This window comes from Danio rerio, chromosome 22 (genome assembly GCF_049306965.1).
Source record: "Danio rerio strain Tuebingen ecotype United States chromosome 22, GRCz12tu, whole genome shotgun sequence".
In the NCBI taxonomy this organism is placed as follows: Eukaryota; Metazoa; Chordata; class Actinopteri; order Cypriniformes; family Danionidae; genus Danio; species Danio rerio.
The window spans coordinates 36,929,504-36,953,244 of record NC_133197.1 but is presented as its reverse complement, the minus strand read 5'-3'; the positions used below and the strand labels follow the sequence as shown (position 1 = coordinate 36,953,244).

Below are 23,741 nucleotides of genomic sequence, written 5' to 3'. Positions count from 1 at the left end.
GTATGTCTGTGTGTGTGTGTGTGTGTGTGAGTGAGTTGTGTGTATTTGTTTCTGTGTGTGTGTGTATGTGTGAGTGAGTTGTGTGTATTTCTTTCTGTGTGTCTGTGTGTGTGTGTGTGTGTCTGTGTGTGTGTGTGTGTGTGTGTGTGAGTGATTTGAAAGTGTGTGTTTGTTCCTCTTTCTGTGAGTGTTTGTGGTTTGTCTGTATGCATGTGTGTGTGTGTGTGTGTGTGTGTGTGAGTTGTGTGTATTTGTCTCTGTGTGTGTATACAGTAGATGAGTGTGTATGTGTATCTGCATGTGTGTTCTCTGTGTGTGTGCTTTTCTTTCTCTGTGTGTGTGTCCCCTCTCTCTGTGTGTGCGTGTGTGCGTGTGTGTGTGTGTGTGTGTGTGTGTGTGCTGAGGGGAGGAGTCAGATCAGTGATGTTCAGATGTAGTGATGGATGATTTTCCCTCTCTGTGAATGAGAGAGAGAGAGAGCACACGTGTGGGAGATCCAGCCTCCCTCTCTCTCTCTCTCTCTCTCCTACACACATACACACAGCTTTACCCTGGAGAAGGGGAACCACGGCACAAAGAGCACACAAACACACACACACAGGACAGAGATCTCCTGCGTCCTCTCCTGTCCTGCAGTTTATGTGTGTCCCGCAGTGTCCGCTGTGGGCTTTTGGAGATGCCGGACACCGAGCGCTCGCGTCCCAGCTCTGGACTGTGGATTTGGGCTCTGCTGCTGTCTCTGTTCCTCTCGGGACGCTCTGGAGCCTGTCCTCCTCACTGCTCCTGCACCGGATCCACTGTGGACTGCCATGGACTTGCCTTTAAAAGCGTCCCGCGAAACATCCCCAAAACCACGGAGCGCCTGTGAGTACCGCAAGGAGCGTTTGTGTCCTTATACGTCACTCCATGTGCGTGTGTTTGTGAATGGAGAAGGCTGCGTGTTTTGGCTTTAAAGGGATAGTTCACTCAGAAATGTAAATGTAAAGCGCAAAAGAAGATATTTCAAAGAATGTTGGAAACCGTGTTTCGGGTTTAAAGGGATAGTTCACCCAAAAATGTTCATTCGGTCATTTTTTATTCACCGTTTCAGACCTTTAAGAGTTTTTTTCCTCTGTTGAAGGTGAAAGAAGATATTTCAAAGAATGTTGGAAACCGGTAACCATTGGCTTCCATTGTTTTTGTATTTTTGCTTTACTATGGAAGTCAATGGTTACAGGTTTTTGGCTTACGACAAAAGAAAATATTTTGAAGAATTTTGGAAACTGTTAACAATTTCCATCGTGTTTGTATTTTTGTTTTACTCTGGAAGTCAATGGTTACAGGTTTTCTGCTTGCTTTTAAAAATATCTTCTTTTGCGTTCGAAGGCTGCATTATTTTGGGATTAAAGGGATATGTCACTTATTAATTCTGTCATTATTTACTCACGGTTTACTAGCTTTAGGCTTTTATGAGTTTTTTTTCTGTTGAAGGCAAAAGAAGATATTTTGAAGAATGTTGGAAACCTGTAACCATTGACTTCCATTGTATTTGTATTTTTGCTTCACTCTGAAAGTCAATGGTTGCATGTTTTTGGCTTAGAACAAAAAAAGATATTTCAAAGAATGTTGAAAACCGGTAACTATTGATTTTCATTGTATTTGTATTTTTGTTTTACTGTGGAAGTCAATGGTTACAGTTTTTCTGCTTGCTTTTAAAAATATCTTATTTTGCGTTTGAAGGCTGTGTTTTGGGTTTAAAGGGATAGTTCACTCATAAGTTCTGTCATTATTTCCTAACTGTTTATTTGCTTTAGACTTTTATGATTATTTTTCTGTTGAAGGCAGAAGAAGATACTTTGAAGAATGTTAAAAAACCTGTAACCATTGACTTCCATTGTATTTGTATTTTTATTTTACTATGGAAGTCAATGGTTACAGGTTTTGCTTCAAAATATCTTCTATTGCATTTGAAGGCTGTGTGTTTTGGCTTTAAAGGCATAGGTCACTCATAAATTCTGTCATTATTCACTCACGGTTTACTCTTTTCAGACCTTTATGAGTTTCTTTCATCTGTTGAAGGCAAGAAAAGATATTTCAAAGAATGTTGGAAACCGGTAACCATTGACTTACATAGTATTTGTTTTCACTACTATGGAAGCCAATAGTTACAAGTTTTTTGGCTTTCTTCAAAATATCTTCTATTGTGTTTTTAAGACTGTGTTTTGGCTTTAAAGGGATGGTTCACTCATAAATTCTGTCATTATTTATTAAAATAAAAAAATTCAAAGGGGGCTAATAATTCTGACTTCAACTGTATTTTAATGTTGTGTATTATTTAGCTTTAAAAGCTTGTGCTTTAGGTGTTTGAGAGTCTAAAATACACAAAAGTTGTGTCCAACAAGTTAAGGAAGTAGGAAATACTATTGAAAACATGTAAAAACATTTAAGCGCTATTATAAAATTAACTGAAAAGGGATGTATATGTACAATAAATCAGTATCTTATTGACTGTCAGCCAGTGGGAAAGTTATTTTAGTGATATTGATTTAATAATTGTTGTATTTAGATCATGTTGCAGCCATGTTTCAGTTAGTTGTTTTAATAACACTGTTAAACATTAGCTTTAATGAAATAAAATCAATAGCCATGATTAGTACTGTAGCTTGTAGTTTTGCGAAGCCCAAGTTCCCTTGTTTATTTCATTTTTCAATTCATTCATTCATCTTGCTTCGATGTAATCCTTTTTTTTCCATCATGGGTGCCACAGCGGAATGAACCGCCAGCTTATCCAGCATTTGCTTTACACAGTGGATGCCCTTCAATTTATTGTTTTAAATATATAATAAATTGCGTCATGGTGGCGCAGTGGGTAACACGATCGCCTCACAGCAAGAAGCTTGCTGGTTCGAGTCCCTTGATGGATAGATGGAACAAATGATGGATGGATGGAACAAATGACGGATGCATTGATGGAAGGATAGATGGATGGATAAAACAATGGATGGATGGAAGAAATGATGGATGGATATTTAGAACAATGATGTATGGAAGAAATGATGGATGGATGGATAAATAGACGGTTGAATGAATGAATGAAACAATTGACGGATGGATGGATGGAAGGATAAATAGATGGTTGGATGGATGGAACAAACAACGGATGGATGGATGGGTGGATGGATGGATAGAATGATGGATGGATGGAACAAATGACGGGTTGATGGATAAATAGATGGTTGGATTGAACAAATGATGGATGGATGGATGGATGGATGGAACAAATGATAGAAAGATGGATGGATGGAGCATATGATGGATGAATGGATAGAACAAATATATGGATGAAATAAATGACAGATAGATGGATTAATGGATAGAATAAATGGATGGAACAAATAACAAACAGATGGATGGATGGAACAAATGAGATGGTTAGATGGATGGAACATTTGATTGATTAATGGATGGATGATAGAATGATAAATGGATTGATTAATGGATGCTAGAATGGATATTTGATGGATAGATAGAACAAATAAATGGATGAAACAAATGACGAATAGATGCATTGATGGATAGAAAGAAAAATTATTTATGGAGAGATAGATAGAAAGAAGTATATTTTCGGTTTTCTTCTTACCTCCTCTACCGCGCTACTGTCCTCCAATGCAGCGGCCGAATTTAAACTTTTCGAGAATATTTCAGTTAACTCTATGCATTTGGCAGCATCTGATTTTACAGCCTTTTTTTGCTTTCTCTGAGGTTTTCAGCACCTTTCCCTTTTTCACGGTCGATCTCTGACAATTAGCTTGTGTTGCACTTACACTGTTTGCTTGACATTCTAGCCAGATTTTGATTATGTACACGTAACCTCTGATTGGGTCGGCCCCTCTCGAAACCAGCCGGCCATCACGATTGGGCCAAATGCTGAACGTTTACTATTATTATTATTATTATTAGCATCATCATCATAATATTTACATCTTGCACGGGATAAAAGCTGCCTGCATGTAAAAACAATACATATAAAAAATAATAACAAATAAAAAAAAAACTGACCGGCCCACATTTAAAAAAAATGGTGCACAAAAGTTGCCAGGATAGCCAGATGGATGAATGGTTGGATGATAGATAAAATGATAGATGGATTGATTAATGGATGGAAGGATGGATGGATGGATGGATAGATAGAACAAATGAATGGATGAAATCAATGGCGAATGGATGGATTGATTTATAGAAAGATAGATAGATGAATGGATGGATACAACAAATGGATGGAACAACTGACGGACAGATGGATGGATGAAACAAATGTCAGATGGTTGGATGGATGGAACATATAATGGATGGATGGATAGAATGATAGATGGAGTGATTAATGAATGGATGGAAGGATGGATGAATTGATGGATGGATGATAGATAGCACAAATGGATGGATGAAACAAATGAATAGATGGATTGATGAATAGAAAAATAGATAGATGAATGGATGGATAGAACAAACGGATGGAACGAATGACGAACAGACTGATGGATGGAACAAATGATGGATGAATGGATGGATTGTAGATAGAATGATAAATGGATTGATTAATGGATGGATGGATAGATAGAAATAAATTAATGGATGAAACAAATGACAAATGGATGGTTTGATGGATAGAAAGATAGATGGATGAATGGATGGATACAACAAATGGATGAAACAAATGACGGATGGATGGATTGATGGATAGAAAGATAGATGGATGAATGGATGGATACAACAAATGGATGAAACAAATGACGGATGGATAGATGGAACGCATGATGTTTGGATGGATGGATAGATAGTAGAATGATAGATGGATTGATTGATGAATGGAAGGATGGATGGATGGATAGATAGAACAAATGAATGGATGAAATCAATGGCGAATGGATGGATTAATTTATAGAAAGATAGATAGATGAATGGATGGATACAACAAATGGATGGAACAACTGACGGACAGATGGATGGATGAAACAAATGTCAGATGGTTGGATGGATGGAACATATAATGGATGGATGGATAGAATGATAGATGGAGTGATTAATGAATGGATGGAAGGATGGATGAATTGATGGATGGATGATAGATAGCACAAATGGATGGATGAAACAAATGAATAGATGGATTGATGAATAGAAAAATAGATAGATGAATGGATGGATAGAACAAACGGATGGAACGAATGACGAACAGACTGATGGATGGAACAAATGATGGATGAATGGATGGATTGTAGATAGAATGATAAATGGATTGATTAATGGATAGAAGAATGGATGGATAGATAGAACAAATGAATGGATGAAACAAATGACGAATGGATGGATTGATGGATAGAAAGATAGATGGATGAATGGATGGATACAACAAATGGATGAAACAAATGACGGATGGATGGATTGATGGATAGAAAGATAGATGGATGAATGGATGGATACAACAAATGGATGAAACAAATGACGGATGGATAGATGGAACGCATGATGTTTGGATGGATGGATAGATAGTAGAATGATAGATGGATTGATTGATGAATGGATGGATCCATAGAACAAATGGAAGGATGGAAGAATAGAACAAACGAAACAAATGATGGATGGATGGATAGACGGATGGAACAAATGACAGATGGTTGGATGGATTGATGGATGGATAGAATGGTAGATGGATGGATTGATCAATGAATGGATGGAAGAATGGATTGATGGATGGATGATAGATAGAACAAATGGATGGATGAAACAAATGAATAGATGGATTGATGAATAGAAAAATAGATAGATGAATGGATGGATAGAACAAACAGATGGAACGAATGACGAACAGACTGATGGATGGAACAAATGATGGATGAATGGATGGATTATAGATAGAATGATAAATGGATTGATTAATGGATGGAAGGATGGATGGATGGATAGATAGAATAAATGAATGGATGAAACAAATGACGAATGGATGGATTGATGGATAGAAAGATAGATAGATGAATGGATGGATACAACAAATGGATAAAACAAATGAAATGGATGGAATGCATGATGAATGGATGGATAGATAGAATGATAGATGGATTGATTAATTGATGAATGGATGGATGCATAGAACAAATGGAAGGATAAAAAAAATAGAACAAATGGATGGATGAAACAAATGATGGACGGATGGATAGACGGATGGAACAAATGACAGATGGTTGGATGAATAAATGGATGGAAAGAATGGTAGATGGATGGATGGATAGAGCAAATGGATAGATGGAAGGATAGAACATTGATGGATGACACAAATAACGGGTGGTGGATGGATGGATTGAATAATAGGTGGTTGGTTGGATAGGTAGAACAAATTTATGGATGGAACAAATGACCGATAGATGGAAGGATGGATGTATGAAAGAAATAGATGGATTGATGGATGGATGGATAGAACAAATGGATCGATGGAAGAATAGAACACATGGTTGGATGAGACAAATAATAGGTGGATGGATGGATTGAATGATAGGTGGATGGTTGGATAGGTAGAACAAATGGATGGATGGAAAAATGATGGATGGATGGATGGATGGATCAAATGGATGGATAAAACAATAACAGATGGATTGATAAATATATGGATGGATGGAACAAATGATGGATGGATGGATTGATGGATGGATAGATGGATACATATATGGATGGATGGATAAATATATGGATGGATAGCACAAATGAAGGATGGATGGATGGGTAAATATATGGATGGGTAAATGTATGGATGGATGGATGGGTAAATATATGGATGGATAGTACAAATGATGCATGGATGGATGGATAAATAAATGGATGGATAGCACAAATGATGGATGAATGAATGGATGGATAAATATATGGATGGATGGAACAAATGATGGATGGATATATGGATAAATATATGGAAGGATAGCACAAATGATGGATGGGTGGATGGATAAATATATGAATGGATGAAACAAATGATGAATGGATGGATGGATGGATAAATATATGGATGGATGAAACAAATAATGGATGGATGGATGGATGGATGGATGGATGGATAAATATATGGATGGATGAAACAAATAATGGATGGATGGATGGATAAATATATGGATAGATGAAACAAATGACAAGTGGAAAGATAGAAACAGACAGAACAAATGGCTTTTGGATGGATAGATAGACAACAGACAGACAGACAGACAGACAGACAGACAGACAGATCCTGCACAGTAGTGGTGTTGTTGTTTGTAGCGCCTCCAGCATGGTTGTGTTGATACTCGTGTGTGTGTGTGTGTGTGTGTGTGTGTGTCAGAGGTTTACAGGATCTGCTATCAGAGCGTTCAGTGTGTGTCCATCAGACTCCAGAGATCAGTCAGATGTAACTGATACTGCAGGACATTATGTTCATTGATTTACAGGATGTAATTCCGGTTATGGCTTCCTCACGTCAGCTTGCTTTCAGAGGCGCATCTTATGTTTACTCTCTAAGATTGTTTGTCATGTCGCAGTGCCTCATATCGCTGATCGTACACTTGAAGGAACGATCCACTCAAAGATTTAATGAAAGTTCTGTCACGTCAGTTCAGACCTGCATGACTTGCTTTTAGTCTGCACAAATATTTGACCAATCTCTGAGCGGTTCCCACAGATACAATTGAGGGGGGTCCAAAAGCCTTCTCACTCCAGAAAGTTGGTTGAAAAGTCCTAACTACTTGCACTGTCTATGATGAATAAATATTTGTAAATATAGATATGTTTCACTCATCAGAACATGAGTCACTTGGCATGTATGAATAAGCTATATCACTTGAAACATCCGCGAATAAAGCAGCGTTTCCATCCAATTAGTTAAAAAAAATTAAAAATTAAAAATCCAAAAAAAAAAATTACACCTATTACACTATTACACCTATATAAACCTATTACACTGGCACCAAATATAAAATAGAGAAACAGAATTTGCTGTGGTAGACGAAGTCACTGTGGTAACGGTAATAATAATAATAATATAAACATCACAATAATAATAATATAATTTAATATAATAATATAATAATAATTATAATTTAATAATAATAATAAAAACGTAGCAATAGTAATAATACTACTACTACTACTAATAATAATAATACTAATATAATAATAATAATAATAATTAAAAAAAATATAATAATATAATAATAATAATAGTAATAATAATAATAAAAATAATATAATAATAATATAAAAACATAACAATAGTAATAATAATAATATTATTAATAATAATAATAATTTAATAATAACAATATAAAAACATAATAATAATAATAATCATAATAAATAATAATAATAATAATAATAATAATAATTATATAATAATAATAATCATAATAACAACAATAATGCTAATAATATAATAATACTGAACCACTGTGATGACAGACTTTGGCTGAGGGATTTTAGAAAGCCCAAACCAACATTTCAGAAGTTTTACAATGTGGTCGCTCTGCTGATTTGTCAATTAGTTCTGTACCATTGGGCCAATTTTTATCACGTGACTTTTTTGATGCGAATGCTGGAGTTTATTTGTTTCCAATATAGTTTATGCTTATTTTTTCTTATCAGATCAAATGTTTGTCCTACTCAATTTTCAAAATTTGCCAATTCAGCTAAAAATTTTTAAATGCGATATTTCAAAATGCGCATAAAAATAGGTTAATGGAAATATAGCTATTAATCTCAAACTCGGTTCCCTGAGATGAAGTCAGATTATTGTTGTCATATCTGACGAACAAATGTCAGTATTTAACATTAATATGACGTTGGTTTAAGATGTTGGCTCAACGTTGGATTTTGGTCACTTTTTCCAACACAACCTAAAAACAACCAAATATCAACATCTAATGACAACCCAAGCTCATTATGGAAACGTAGCCCCGCGGACGTTTCTGGAGACCGCGATTAGTTTTTTTCGAGCGACCGCTGCGGGGCGGTGTGGCGCCGCTCCACCCCTCCTCTTTGCGATCGCCGGCCGACGGCTCGCCTCCAAGAGGAGGGCTTTCCCGATGCAACCAGTTTGTCCGCTTAGCTCACAGCGTTGCGTTGGCGGAGGCCCCGGAGGAGGAGGAGCCGGCCGCGGGGAAGATGACCGGGATCGAGTCCGGGGAACAGTGGTTCCGGAAATCAGGTAAAACAAAAAACAGAATCCGAAAAATAAGGGCGAGAACGCGGCGGGATCCGAAAACGTGGTCGAAATCGAAGACGAGGGCTTTTGCTTTTTTTTTTTTTTCTGGACGGCTTTTGTGAACCGTCGCTCGGGTTTAGGGAAGGAGGAGGAGGAGGGCGGCCGAGTCGGCCGATCCGGCGGCTTTTCGTGCAGAACGGCGCGGGCGCGAACGGCATGGGCGCGAACGGCGCACGCTCACGAGAGGCGCCCGAGACGCGAAAAAGCGCGCACAGCGGCCTCTAGCGATCCGCGAAAACAAAAACCGCTCGAATACGTACCTCCCGGGACGTAAATCGCGGTCCGCAGAAATATCCGCGGGGCTACATTTTCCACAATGAGCCCGGGTTGTCTAATGATGTTACAGCTTGCCGTTGTGTAAATGTGACCACTATGACGTCTATCAGACGTTGCATTTTGGTTGCCAAACCTGACGAATAAATGTCAGTATTTGATGTCAAAATGACGTTAGTTTAAATTGTTGGCTCAACATTGGAGTTTGGTCACTTTCCAACACAACATAAAATCAACCAAATATCAACCTCTAATGATGTTTTGACATACTGTACTATAGATATTATAACAGAAAGCATGGTCCGCTTTCGGTTCCTTGCTTCGATGTGTCAAAGCAGCCAATGTTTGTAGGTACTGCCAGTCATTGTTCAAGATTTACATACGTTATTCTGTCAAGTATCACAAGCAATGAATCAAAATTCAACTGATTTCCTGAAATAAACTTTGCACTTGGTGATAATTGAACTCTCTGAACTCTCCATTCTCACTTTCTCTTTATTTTTTTACTTTGGAGAAGAGAGATTAGAGCAAAGTATCACGGTTTGAACTGACTCTGAAATGCTTTTCGTAATGGATTAAATAATACACATCGGACTCAGTGTGCAAGTTTTGTTTACGTGACGAATATTTTGCATATGAATACGAAAAAAAAAAACATTTGCGAACATTTCGGACTTCCATGTGTCTTATTGCATTGTGAAAACTAAGTCACTAAGCGGACAGCCAAAGTTCATCAAAGTTTTCCAGGCAAAATGATAATCTAAAGATCCCAAGATGCCACCTTTTTAACTAAGCAGCTTTCTTTTGAACCTCTTGAGAAACATTTTCACCCTCACACCAAATTTCCAATTGCATTGATTCCTATTGTAAACACTGGATTTCACCTATTAATACTCACCAAACAATAGTAAACGCTATACCGACCCTCAAGGCGTAGACACTTGCTTCAATGGAAATAATGTTTCAGGACCAGCAATCGATTGGAAAAAGCGTGAGCTGAAATAAACAATGAAAAGGCATTTAGATGGGGTTCAACCCTGTTGAGCAATTAGCAGTGAAAGCAATATTGATAACAACCAGCGGCTCTGTAGTGAGGAGCACAATCCCTAGGCGATCCGCAGCAAAGAGAGTCATTTATCAAGGAGACTGCACCGGCCAAATAATATCCCCCTCCGTCCCATGAGCCTTGCCCCTGCAGCGGGAGAGAATGGAGCGTTATTTGAGTTGACTGGGGGGAGGCGGAGGGTCGGGACGGAGGGCAAAAGGCTGCCGAGGACTGCAACGCTACTCAAACGGCTCCGCATGATATCGCTGGCCAATAATAGAGTTCAGAACAGACGGGCTATTTGTGCACAGCCTGTTTTTGGCTTTGCAGCGAAATTAATTGGTGGTGAACGTAAACTGATTGATTGGACCATCGTGTTGTATATCTAGGTCATATTTCGGATGTTCTGTGAAAGGGAGCCGTGTAAACCTAGCTGTTCCTCAGAGATCGAATCAGGAGCGATTGGTAGGGGGCAAATATTGAAGGTCTAGGAATAGAGTTGCTGGTAACAGGGTTGACAATTTAGCTTTGGATCTAGATGTTAGCTTCAATGAAAATGAACTAAATGCAATATTAAACGTTAAATAAATGATTCTGGTTAATCTAGAATCAAAAGGGATTGGTGAGGGGCAAATAGTGAAGATCCATTAGGACTTGTTTCAGAATGAGGAATAGGGTTGCAGGTTACAAAAGATGTATCTAGATTTGGAACCGGATGTTGGTTTGTAGAAAAATATATCAAATAAATCGATTAAGTGTTTAATCAAACTAGAATTAGAGATTTAGTAGTGATTGGTGGGGGGCAAGTATTAAAGGTCCATTGGTACCCCCTGGACAGATAAGACAGTCGAAAAAAATGTGCTTAAAGGGGCTAGTAATTTTGACCTTAAAAAGGTGTTTAAAAAATTAATAACTGTTTTTATTACAGCCGAAATAAAACAAAAAAGACTTTCTCCAGAAGTAAAAACATTATCAGACATGCTGTGTAAATTTCATTGCTCTAGTAAACATCATTTGGGAAATATTTAAAAAAGAATAAAGTATTCAAAAAGGGGTTAATAATTCTGATTATATATATATATATATATATATATATATATATATATATATATATATATATATATATATATATATATATATATATATATATATATTCATTTATTGCTGTCAATCGATTACATTTTTCTAAAATCAAATAATCACACTTTTTTTGCAATTAATCATAATTAATCACATTTGAAGGACTGAAACTTGCAATTTTGGCTATTCAAATGTAAAATTAATGTAAACGCAAGACAACAACTATTTAAATTAAAAATAAAATTGTTTATTCGAATTTTTGTTTAACTTGTAACACATATTTCTTCATGTAAACAACAAACCCACAATAAACCATCAAGTTCCTGGCTTGACAGCCATATTTATTACAGAAATAAAAACACAGGCATGTCAGTGTCATCTGAATTTCAAAACAACCAATGCCAATAAAGAAAAAAAAAAAGATTTCCTTGTTGGATTCTAAGTGGACTGCAAAAAAAAAAAAAAAAGCTAAAATACAGGCATTGCAGATTTGGAAAATGGAAAATAATAATAATAATAATAATAATAATAATAATAATATTAATAAAGTATTGAATAAAAACAATTGTACTCATTGTAAAGTTGTATTGCTGTAAGTTGAGAACATTAATTTTAAAGCATAAACAATTTTGCTTAGTCCTCCTTTACATTCAGCCAGTTGCTAAAACCATCCAGTCTGTTGACATTATCGGGGGACAATGTGGACCTTTTCTTTTGAACGATGTGAGCTGAGAGTGAGAACAGACTCTTCAGGATCACTTAATCAGCATATGGATTTCTGTGTCTAAATTTGTTTCCACTGGTGCTGTGACAAAGACATAAAAAGCATCAAGGGGTATATCAAGGCACGCACAGGTAGTTGAGTCACACCAAAGAATAATTCTTACATTGACTTTGGTCACACCATCTCTAAACATTTAAACAACTTTAAGGGATAGAGACGACGACGTTTAGGCATTTTTTGTTGTTGCTAGGAGGCGTGCACGCATGCATGCACTCACACACACACACACACACACACACACACACACACACACACACACACACACACACACACACACACGTTTAAGGGGAAAACACATCAAACGTAATGAAACATTTGAGAGTGCATGCTGAAAGGCAGAGGAATGGGCTATCTTTGACAGTTCGTGACATTATCTGGCACTTTCTAACTACATTTACATGGACATCAATACATGTAATTTTAATATGATTACGATAATTCTCTTGTTAAGAGCCTACCGACGATTTTTAATTACCTTAAAGGATCACGCGAGTCCAGAAATGCACAGGTTCGCCATGCGGTATCAAATTCCTTTAAAACAAAACTCGAAATATTTAAAATGAAACATACGAAATTAGAATAAACTGGAAGAAACGCTGGATAGCCTGGTGATGCGACATTAATTGTTTTATACTGAAAATTTCCTTCAAAAAGTGCTTCCTTGGTCTTATCCATATTTCTTTGCATGTTGAACCCACGTCGGCAACATCAGGAAAAAAACTGCAACTGCGTTAATTTAATGGGTCAAATTTTTTTTACGCGTTACATATTTCAAATAAATCACACTATTTTTGACAGCACTAATATATATAATATTTCCCAAATTATTTTGAACAGAGCAAGGAAATTTTCACAGTATGTTTGATAATATTTTTTCTTCTGGAGAAAGTCTTATTTGTTTTAATTTGGCTAGAATGAAAGCAAATATTAATTTTTTAAACACCATTTTAGAGACAAAACTATTAGCCCCTTTAAGCAATACTTTTTCTTGATAGTCTGCAGAACAAACCATCATTATACAATAACTTGCCAAATTTCCCTAACCTGCCTAGTTAACCTAATTAACCTAGTTAAGCCTTTAAATGTCACTTTAAGCTATATTGAAGTGTCTTGTTAAATATTTAGTCAAATATTATTTACTGTCATCATGACAAAGATAAAATAAATCAGTAATTAGAGATGAGTTATTAAAACTATTATGTCTTGAAATGTGGTAAAAAATATCTCTTTAAATTGGGGAAAAAATTAAACAGGGGGCTAATAATTCAACTGTATATATACATGCATACACATATATATTTTGCCATTATTGATTTATAATCTTGTCTGGAACCAAATTTAAATTTCTTCAAAAATAATAAGTTTATTTATTTTTGGTTATTCATTGGACTGTAACATGAGTAACAGTTGGCCTGTTTAATACTTGCCCCCTACCAATCACTACACAATCTCTGATTCTAGTGTGATTGAACATGTAATCAATTTATTTGATATATTTTAGAAACCAACATCCGGTTCCAAATCTAGATACATCTACTTGACTACACATACAGCGTCATCCCTGTAACCTGCAACCCAATTCCTCATTCTGAAACAAGTACCAATGGATCTTCACTATTTGCCCCTCACCAATCACTTCTGATTCTAGATGAACCAGAATCATTTATTTAACATTTAATATTGCATTTGGTCCATTTTTGTAGAAGCTAACATCTAGATCCAAAGCTAAATTGTCAACCCTGTTTCCAGCAACTCTACTCCGTCTTACTTTTTAATTTTTCTACCAAAACGATACATTTTTGACAGCTTTTTTTGCTCTCTTATATTTTCTTTCTGCTTATTACAGTCAATGTTTATAGTATGCAGTGTGATCAGGGTTTTAAGGGAAGGGTTAATAAATATAAAATAATTCAATCTCTGTATAAATGATGGCATTTGTACTTGGCATAAAACAAAGAGGGGAAAAATACATTCAAAGTTTGCCTGCATTCTCCACCAAGTATTCCATCTGACCGTATTATTTAACAATAGTCCAAATCACACATTATTAAATTTGGCATTCAGTGTTCATTAGATCTTCATCACACTCAGAACAAATGTTGCTCGGGTCATCAAAGTCAATACACAGTTGTTATCATTGAAAACACTTCCAACTGATTTGACATTGAAGACCCAACGTTTGCCTTTTGCCCTGGTGGAAACGAGTTGTAAATCATTAAAGCTGTTCAACCTTTGCACATGTAAAAGTGCTAATAATATCAAAATGGTTCACATGCATATTTCAAATGAGTGTCCCTGAGAAAATAAGTCGAGAAAACCACCCCAAAGGTTACTAGTTAATTAAATATGAAAAAGTTAATGATTAAATAAATGCAATTATTCATTCTCTCAAGATTACCAACTCTTCAAAATAAAGCCTTGTACATGCATGGATTATATGTAGGCTGTGTATTGCCACATGAATCTGTGACGCGCTATTAGCTGCTTATTTCCATCTCTCAAAGAAACCGTAGGAGATGAAGAGATCAAGCTGCTTTTGTGTCCAATTTTCCATGGTAATGGTCCCAGTGTCGTCGCAGATGCTGGACTAATTAAAGGATTAAAAGAGGCACCTCATCCACCACCCTGATTGGTCACACCTGGGCTCTTTTCCACAGTAGTGCCATTGCAGCCCATGTCCCAGGCGACACTAGTCTACATGTGTGCGTGAATGTGTATTTCCACTACAAATTTACACGCGCTAATAATGAAGAGAGCATCCTTTAGATGCACAATTATTTATTAATAATATTTTTCTACCCCTACCCCTTACAACCAAGGGTGATGTAACGAAGAGTCTGATACAGAGGGATTTATTTGCAGTATGTTTATTAAACAGAGTTTAGTAAAGAGCACACAGATGTTACTAGTGTGCGAACTCACATCAAACACAGTTGTATTAAGTCAATAGGCTGGCGGCAGGCAAACACAGGGTGATAAAGCAGGCATGGGTCAGAGGCAGGCGGCTAGGATCACGGTCGGTATTCAGGCTGGGTTAAAGACAGGCGGCAGGCAAGGCAAGGCAAGGCAAATATACAGTCAAGGTTAGCATCGGGGAAAGCAGGCAAGGAGTAGAAACGCTCAGTAGTGTTTGCAGGGGCAGAACAAGACTTCGCAATGATGTGTGTGTGTGTGAGCTGCTTATACGTGAGTGTGTGGTGATCAAGGGAATGTGCTGCAGGTGTGTGTCAAGCAGTGTCTGAGCATGACGTAATGTCAGTAGTCCGGTGATGATGGCCTCTGCTGGCCAGTGAGGGGAATGACTGGGACCGAGTCTGTGAAGGGGAAGGGCTTTAAAATTTACCCCCAAGAATTGGGACAGCACTTCAGCACGTGCACACGTTATCACAATCTCCTGCTTCATATGAGATCACAGATCGCGACTGCTGTAGTTATTCCAGTTGCGCTATTCTTTGGTATTGATCTTCAGGAAATCACTGAAGGCATATATCATGTTATTATAACGATCTAATGTGGCAATAAGTTCGTAACTATACTGTGCATTTACACTGTGGCCATATTCATCAATGTAAACACATCAAAAACAGCATTAACATTATTGCAGACACTGAACCACTTAAACTCTGCGGACCCGGTACCGGGTCCGTGACGTCATCGACTTTCGCTTTCAGATTTAAAGGGCTAGCGTTGCACCAGACCCCCGTAAGTGGTTTCGTTTAAAAGTGTAGAATCTATATTTTATGCACATATGCATCACTTTGGTTTTTATTCCACTGTATAAAAGTTATGTACACTTAAATACACAGTATTTTGGATACCCGAGATAGGTATTTTACATTGGTTCATATTCATATTTTTTTATATGACACATGTACAAGTTATAGCTCAAATGAAAGCTCTTGCCGGTGCTCATACAGTTCTAGCATTCTTTTTACTGAATTATATTCAAATGCCAAACAGTTGTTGAATGAATTGTGGTGTTTTCATGGCGCAGAAATGTAAACAATACATTCATGATCAATAAGCAGCCCCAGATAGCACAGACAGCTGTCATTTCCTACCTTATGCTGTGCCCATCAGGGCTATTCTCCTCTGTTTTTGAGGTGATGTGCATAAGTAATCCTTTTATATGTGATGTGGTCCAAACACAGTGAATTATGTTTGATCAAACAAAAGAATAGTGAAATATGAAAACAAGGATCAGTCTCTGTGGCTTGTACAGCACCTCTCATCAGTTGGAATACAATAACTTTTGCATAGATTATGGTGGAGACATTTTTCTTTTTTCCTATGATTAGACTAAAAGCTAAACCACACAGACCCTAAAATATACACTCTCAAACTTGAGTTTATTAAAAAAATACAAAAATTGCCTCTTTTTTTAGGTGTTTATTATAACACAGACGACATATACAGTTATTTTAAACACTTTCAATAGTGTTTTATGAAAATTCAAAGGGTTTTCCTTAAAATGATACCAAATTTTTGCATTTACACCTCTGCATGTGGATTTGGGAAGCTTTTAAATTTGGGTAGGCAAAATCCAGGCGGAAATCCCTAAATAGCAGCAGAGTTTAAGTGGTTAAAGCTCATCCCCAGCCACTAAACATTACTGACAGGGTATTCGAGTGTCATCGAGTGTTAGAATGTTGTGGGACTGCTGTCTAGAGTTATGATTAGGGATTATAGATAATTATTAAGCAGTTTTTATTTTAGCTGGGACACCCCTACCCCTACGCACAAAACGAGGGGTAGGGGTAAGGGGTAGAATTGGGATTGGGTCTATAGTGTTCATGGATTTGATTTCCAATTCTTAGGTTTTCTATATATACGGCCTGTGCATTGGTGCCAAAAAGTGTATAGGCAGACTAAATTAATCTCATGCTGTTCAGGGACAGACTATTAAGATATTAGTGAGCTTTCTTTGACGTCTTTACCTTGTCTTGTTGCTGATACTTCCCCCATAGCAAAAGTTTGCATGTTCTCCCTGCCTTCGCGTGGGTTTCCTCCGGGTGCTCCGGTTTCCCCCACAGTCCAAAGACATGCGGTACAGGTGAAGTGGGTAGGCTAAATTGACCGTAGTGTATGGGTGTGGGTGTGAATGTGAGTGTGGATGTTTCCCAGAGATGGGTTGTGGCTGGAAGGGCATCCACTGCGTAAAAACTTGCTGGATAAGTTGGTGGTTCATTCCGCTGTGGCGACCCCGGATTAAGAAAGGGACTAAGCCGACAAGAAAATGAATGAATGAATGAAAAAAATGTTGAATACTTCAGTATACTTCCACTTAGGTATGGTGCTTAAAGATCACTTCAACTTCTACTCAAGTCACTTTTTTGATAGAGCACTTGTACTTTTACTTAAGTCTGGGTCTCTAGTACTTCATACATCTCTGGACATTTTAAGGTCAATATTATTAGCCCCTTTAAGCAATATTAGTTTTGGATTGTCTCCAGAACAAACCACTGTTATACAATGGCTTGCCTAATTAACCTACCTTTACCCTAATTAACCTAGTTAAACCTTTAAATGTCACTTTAAGCTGTATACTAGAATCTTGAAGAATATCTAGTCTAATATTATGTGCTGTCATTATGGGAAAGATAAAATAAATCAGTTATTAGAGTTATTAAAACTATTATGTTCAGAAATGTGTTGAAAAAGAATATTTTAAACAGAAATTGTAGGAAAAATAAACAGGGGGGGGCGAATAATTCCAATAATATCTGAATGCAGCCTTTATGATGCAAGCTGAGATTGCATCACTCGGCGATGCAGCGTCAGACACAATGCACTCAATGGAGTGAGTGACATCACTGTGATGGGTGGGGCTAGAGGTGGGGTTAGGTGAGCAGATTGGATGCAGCTCAGATTGCACTGCACTAAGTCTGCATCCAGACCCGTCTCAATAATTCTGACTTCTACTGCATATATCAGAGATATATTATAGAGATGTCGCGATTAATGTCTTGCTTATGATTGATCTTTCTTATTATTTTTGAAGGGACTTGAATGCAAACAACCTCACGCACATTGGCAAGGATGACTTCGCTGGCCTGAAGCACCTCCGAATTTTGTATGTATTTCTATTTTTAATCTTAATACTCCTCAGTATTGTTTTATTTTATGCTGTATAGACGTTCAGAAATTTAATAGAACCCATAAAGAAAGCCAGGAGGCAGACTAAAGGCAGCCAAGAGCACATTTAACATTCAAACAATGAGCAAGTAAATAGATGTTTTTTTTTATATATATATATATTTGTACAGTGGGTGAATCTGTGAATCTGTTTGTAATCTCTGTTCTGAATATTGCTTTATTTATAGTAATAGTAGAATAGTTTAAATTATTGTATCAATCTACACAGGCACCTCATGGACAACCAGATCGTCTCCATTGACAGGGGAGCCTTCAGTGATCTGAAGGAGCTGGACAGACTGTGAGTTCTTTATTTTTTCTTCATTCCTCAAGCTTTACCATGATCATTTTAGCATTTCACCCGCAGGTTCTGTTTAAGTTGTCTAATATTAGGACTCCCAGAGCCCCTAATGCAATATTAATGATGGTCATTTTTAAAATTAACTCCCGTTTTACATTTAACAGGATTTTAATTTGCTCCTCTAAGTGATAATTAAAACATAAAATCCAGTGCTGAGGTATTACTGAAAATTAAACTCATACCTTTTAAAAATATGACTTGAATCCAGTCTGTTGAGGCTATATAATTCAGTTCCCATCATGCATTTCAACTTAAACTTCAAACATAAAGAGAGTGAAATAATGTCTAAACTAAGCGAGTTTGGGGTCATATATTCAACATTTTAACTTTGAATAAACATTAAAGGGATAGTTGATCTAAAAATGAAGATTCTGTCATCATTTCCTCACACTTGTGTCAAACCTGTTTGTGTTTCTTTCTTTTGTGGAACACAATATGAGATATTTTGAAGAATGTTGGAAACTGGTAACCATTGACTTCCATAGTATTTGTTCTTCCGACTATGGATGTCAATGGTTACAGGTTTCCAAAATTCTTCAAAATATCTTCTTAAAAAAAAAAAAAAAAAAAACTCAAAAGTTTCCAACAAGTTACACTGTAAAGAAATTACTGTAAACTTTACAGCAACTTACTGGCCATTTTGGCAACAAAAAGTCTTGCTTGCAACCAAAAATGCCGGTAAGTAACTGTAAGTTTTACAGTAAATTGTACCTATTAATTTACAATGTGGTTGTAAATTTACAGTTTTGTTGGCAACCAAAATGGTCAGTAAATTACTGTAAATCTTACAGTAAATTGTAATTATTAGATTACAGTGCGCTTCTAAATTTACAGTCTTACTGACAACCAAAATGGACAGTAAATTACTGTAAATTGTACAATAAATTGTACGTATTATTTTACAGTGAGCTTGTAAATTTACAGTCTTACTGGCAACCAAAAAGGACAGTAAATTACTGTAAATTGTACAGTCAATTATAATTACTAACTTACATTGCGTTTTTAAATTTACAGACTTATTGGCAACCAAAATGGACAGTAAAATACTGTAAATTGTACAGTCAATTATAATTACTAACTTACATTGCGCTTGTAAATTTACAGACTTACTGGCAACCAAAATGGACAGTAAAATACTGTAAATTGTACAGTAAATTGTACCTATTAATTTACAATGTGCTTGTAAATTTGCAGTTTTCTTGGCAACCAAAATGGTCAGTAAATTACTGTAAATCTTACAGTAAATTGTAATTATTAGATTACAGTGCGCGTCTAAATTTACAGTCTTACTGACAACCAAAATGGACAGTAAATTACTGTAAATTGTACCATAAATTGTACCTATTAATTTACAATGTGCTTGTAAATTTACAGTTTTGTTGGCAACCAAAATGGACAGTAAAATACTGTAAATTGTACAGTAAATTGTATCTATTATTTTACAATGAGCTTGTAAATTTACAGTCTTACTGGCAACCAAAATGGTCAGTAAATTACTGTAAATTGAACAGTAAATTATATTAATTTACAGTATGCTTGTAAATTTACAGTCTTACTAGAAACCAAAATGAACAGTAAATTACTGTAAATTGTACAGTAAATTGTACCTATTATTTTACAGTGAGCTTGTAAATTTACAGTCTTACTGGCAAATAAAACGGCCAGCAAGTTGCTGTAAATTGTACAGTAAATTGTACTTATTCATTTAGTAAATTCATGGTCTTACAGGCAACCAAAATAGCCAGTAAATTGTAATCATTAACTTTGTAAATTTACAGTTTTGCTGGCAACCATAATGGACAGTTGCTGTAAATATTACAGTAAATTGTAATTATCAATTTATAGTGCGTCTAAATAGTCTTACTGTCAACCAAAATGACCAGTAAGTTACTTTAAATACACACCAAACTCTGTAGTACTCTGTAGCTAAATAGTAAGTAAATTTTCATTTTCAAGTGAACCATCCCTTTAAGCCATTTTAATATTTCCCAATAACAGGTACCAGAGTTGCTAAATAAATTGAGCACTAGTTTGCGCGACTAAATATACACTAGCACAAATTCATCTCCATAATGGCGTCAATATGTTTTCTCGGTTTGGAAGTAATCTTCAAATTGGTTTTCCTGAATTGTGAGCCGTATGTCCCGGTTTTTCCTCAGGCGTCTCAACAGAAACCGTCTCCAGCAACTCCCAGAGCTCCTGTTCCTGAAAAACCCTGCTCTGTCCAGACTGTGAGTGACTGTTTCATTACATGCATTTATCAGGAAATACTTGCTATGATAGAAACACCCAATCAAACAAAAGACAAAGACAAAAAACAAAAAAACAAAAAACAGCACAACAATATTAGCATCCAGCTAATTTGCCAAACTTCTATAAATGAATTCACAAAAAAAAAGCACATTTTGCAGGGAATAACCCCTTATTAAAAGCTTAGGTTAGTTATAGCTATAATTAGGAGCAGTTGCTCTGATTTACACAATGTAGGTATGTGCTCTCTCTTTAAAATGCTGTGTTTATTAGCAGCTTTTAGCCTATCTAGCATGCTAATGTAAGGTAATTTAGAAAAAAAAAAACGTATGACTGAAATAGTTTACTTTAAATTGACATACTACTGTGTAAGTGTACGTCTATAATGATTTCAGATTCTTTAACTGCAGTATCTACATGCGGTTTCATAATTAAGTCAAATTTTTTTTAAAATAGGAACGTAAATATGACAAAAACATTAGCAATAACACTTAAGCTAGTCTCTACCCTGATAGCACACATACATTTTTGTTTGATTTGTGTATTTACACCTGAAAGACTTTTTTTAGAGCGCCTTTTCTTTCAATAGATCTTCAATACGTCTATTTGACGTCTCCTGATGAATGTTAAATAGATTAATAGAATACCTTTTCTTCAGTTCTCAAGATAAAATGTTCTTAAATACATACAGACTATATACTTTAAAGATTACTTGATGTAACTTGTGCTTTTATTCAAAACTCCTTCATTCATTCATTTTCTTTTCGGCTTAATCCCTTTATTAATCTGGAATCGATACAGCGGAGTGATCCGCCATTTATTCAGAACTCTGTCATTAAAGTTTTCGATTCAGAGAAATAATAAAAGGTTTATCTTGGAGATGCAAAATATACCCCCAATTTTAGAATCACCCATATCGCTTACTGGTTTGGCATCATGCATAGTTGGCAAAGGAATTATCATGTTTTATTTTGTGTTATGCTATTTCTCTGCATGTGCTATAATTAGCTTAGCATCAGCGCGTAGGTTTATTAGCAGTGGTTAGGAAGAAATAGTATTTTGAAAAAAGAGAAACAGAGGGTAAAAAGTCTGTTCTAATGAATTATTTTGTGTAAAATGTGCTTATTATTCTGGGTTTATAAGCATATCGCTTTTTATCATGCTAATTTTCAGACTGGACTAGCATAATCCTAAAATAGACAGCTTATTGCTACCAACTGCATTCATTTATATGCATCTTTATAAGTAAATATTGTCAATACTCCTTTTGTGTGTTGAATGTTAAGTGTAGAATTTTTACCAGAGTACTGTATTTCTCAAATAGTTCAGGCAATTGTTCTTTCTTATCTAGATTACTGTCCAATGGTATGGTCGAGTGCATCAAGTAAAGACTTAGATAAATTACAGTTAGTCCAGAATAGAGCAGCACGACTCATTTTACACTGCAATAGAAGAGTTAATATTATGAAAATGCATAAAACTTTAGGTTGGTTATTGGTGAAGGATAGGGTAATTGTTTCTCTGCTGTGTTTTATAAGAAATATTTCTGTGTCAAAAGTTCCAAGTGTATTGTACTGTCAACTTTTATATAGTAATGTTAGTCATCATTTTAACACCAGGGCATGCATTAAAAGGAATTTTTTTGCTTCCCATTTCAAAAACTAATGCAAAGCAACATACTGTAATGTATAGAGGGATGAAAATATGGAATGAATTGCCATCAGACATTACATGTTTTTTAACAAGTAAAATGAGGTTTAAAAAAAAATTTAAAAAATATTTAATAGAACAATATTAAGTGGATTGTTGATTTGGATGTTATGTATGAATTCTGTATATTAATGTTTTTATTGGTCTTTGTTGTTACGTATTAATGTAATTTTGTGTTATGTTCGATGGACCCCAGGAAGAATAGTTACTACCTTGGTAGTGTCTAATGGGGATCCTGATAAATAAATAAATAAATATCAATGAATTTTCACTTTGAACCACCAAAAAAAATAAATATATATATATATTTTTGGAAGGATTTCATCATTTGTGATTGATTGGGAGGATTTTGTAAGGAATCATGCATAAAATATAAGACTGTAGAGTAAAGAAACTAATAATAATATAAACAAATCATCACTGGGAGTGCTGGAATTATTGGGTTTTTTGGGAGATTAGCAGTATTTATGCACAAATTAAATAAAAAAAATTACTTTTTTTTTTTTACTAATTTATTTATGTCAAGTTAATCAACAATTTATTTACACTTGCATAACAGTATGAAAATGCTCAAGAGTAAACAGTCGGCAGCAAATTCTTTCTCATAAACTCATTTTCCCCCTGTTCACTGTTTCTTCTTAGTCTTTGAGCTCTGACGAATGAGTTTCACCTTCGCTAACATTTAATGTCTCTCAGCAAACAGACCTACAGACACAAAACGAGCAGTTTAAGATAGACGACGGGTTACAAAACCTCCTGTTGGGTTAGTTTGACTTCCCTTTTTGAAGCTTCAAAATAAAAGTCAGACAGAAGAAAGTCATATACACCAAGGATGTTTTGAGGGAGAGTAAAT

The 23,741-nt window shown here is 35.8% G+C and overlaps 1 protein-coding gene across 4 annotated transcripts in view; it reads left to right on the top strand.

Annotated features, from left to right (window-relative positions):
- Nucleotides 1–553: 553 nt before the first annotated feature.
- Nucleotides 554–23,741, top strand: part of slit1b (slit homolog 1b (Drosophila)) — a 94,718-nt gene continuing 71,530 nt past the window's right edge. For 3 of the 4 annotated variants that reach the window (XR_012397418.1, XR_011008164.2, XM_009296502.5), the window contains exons 1-4: nt 554–864; nt 18,434–18,505; nt 18,797–18,868; nt 21,088–21,159. Coding sequence is in view for 2 of the 4 variants with exons in the window: in XM_009296502.5 (XP_009294777.1) it covers nt 677–864; nt 18,434–18,505; nt 18,797–18,868; nt 21,088–21,159 (404 nt within the window). In the remaining 2 variants the exon portion in view is untranslated. 4 annotated transcript variants of the gene reach the window in all.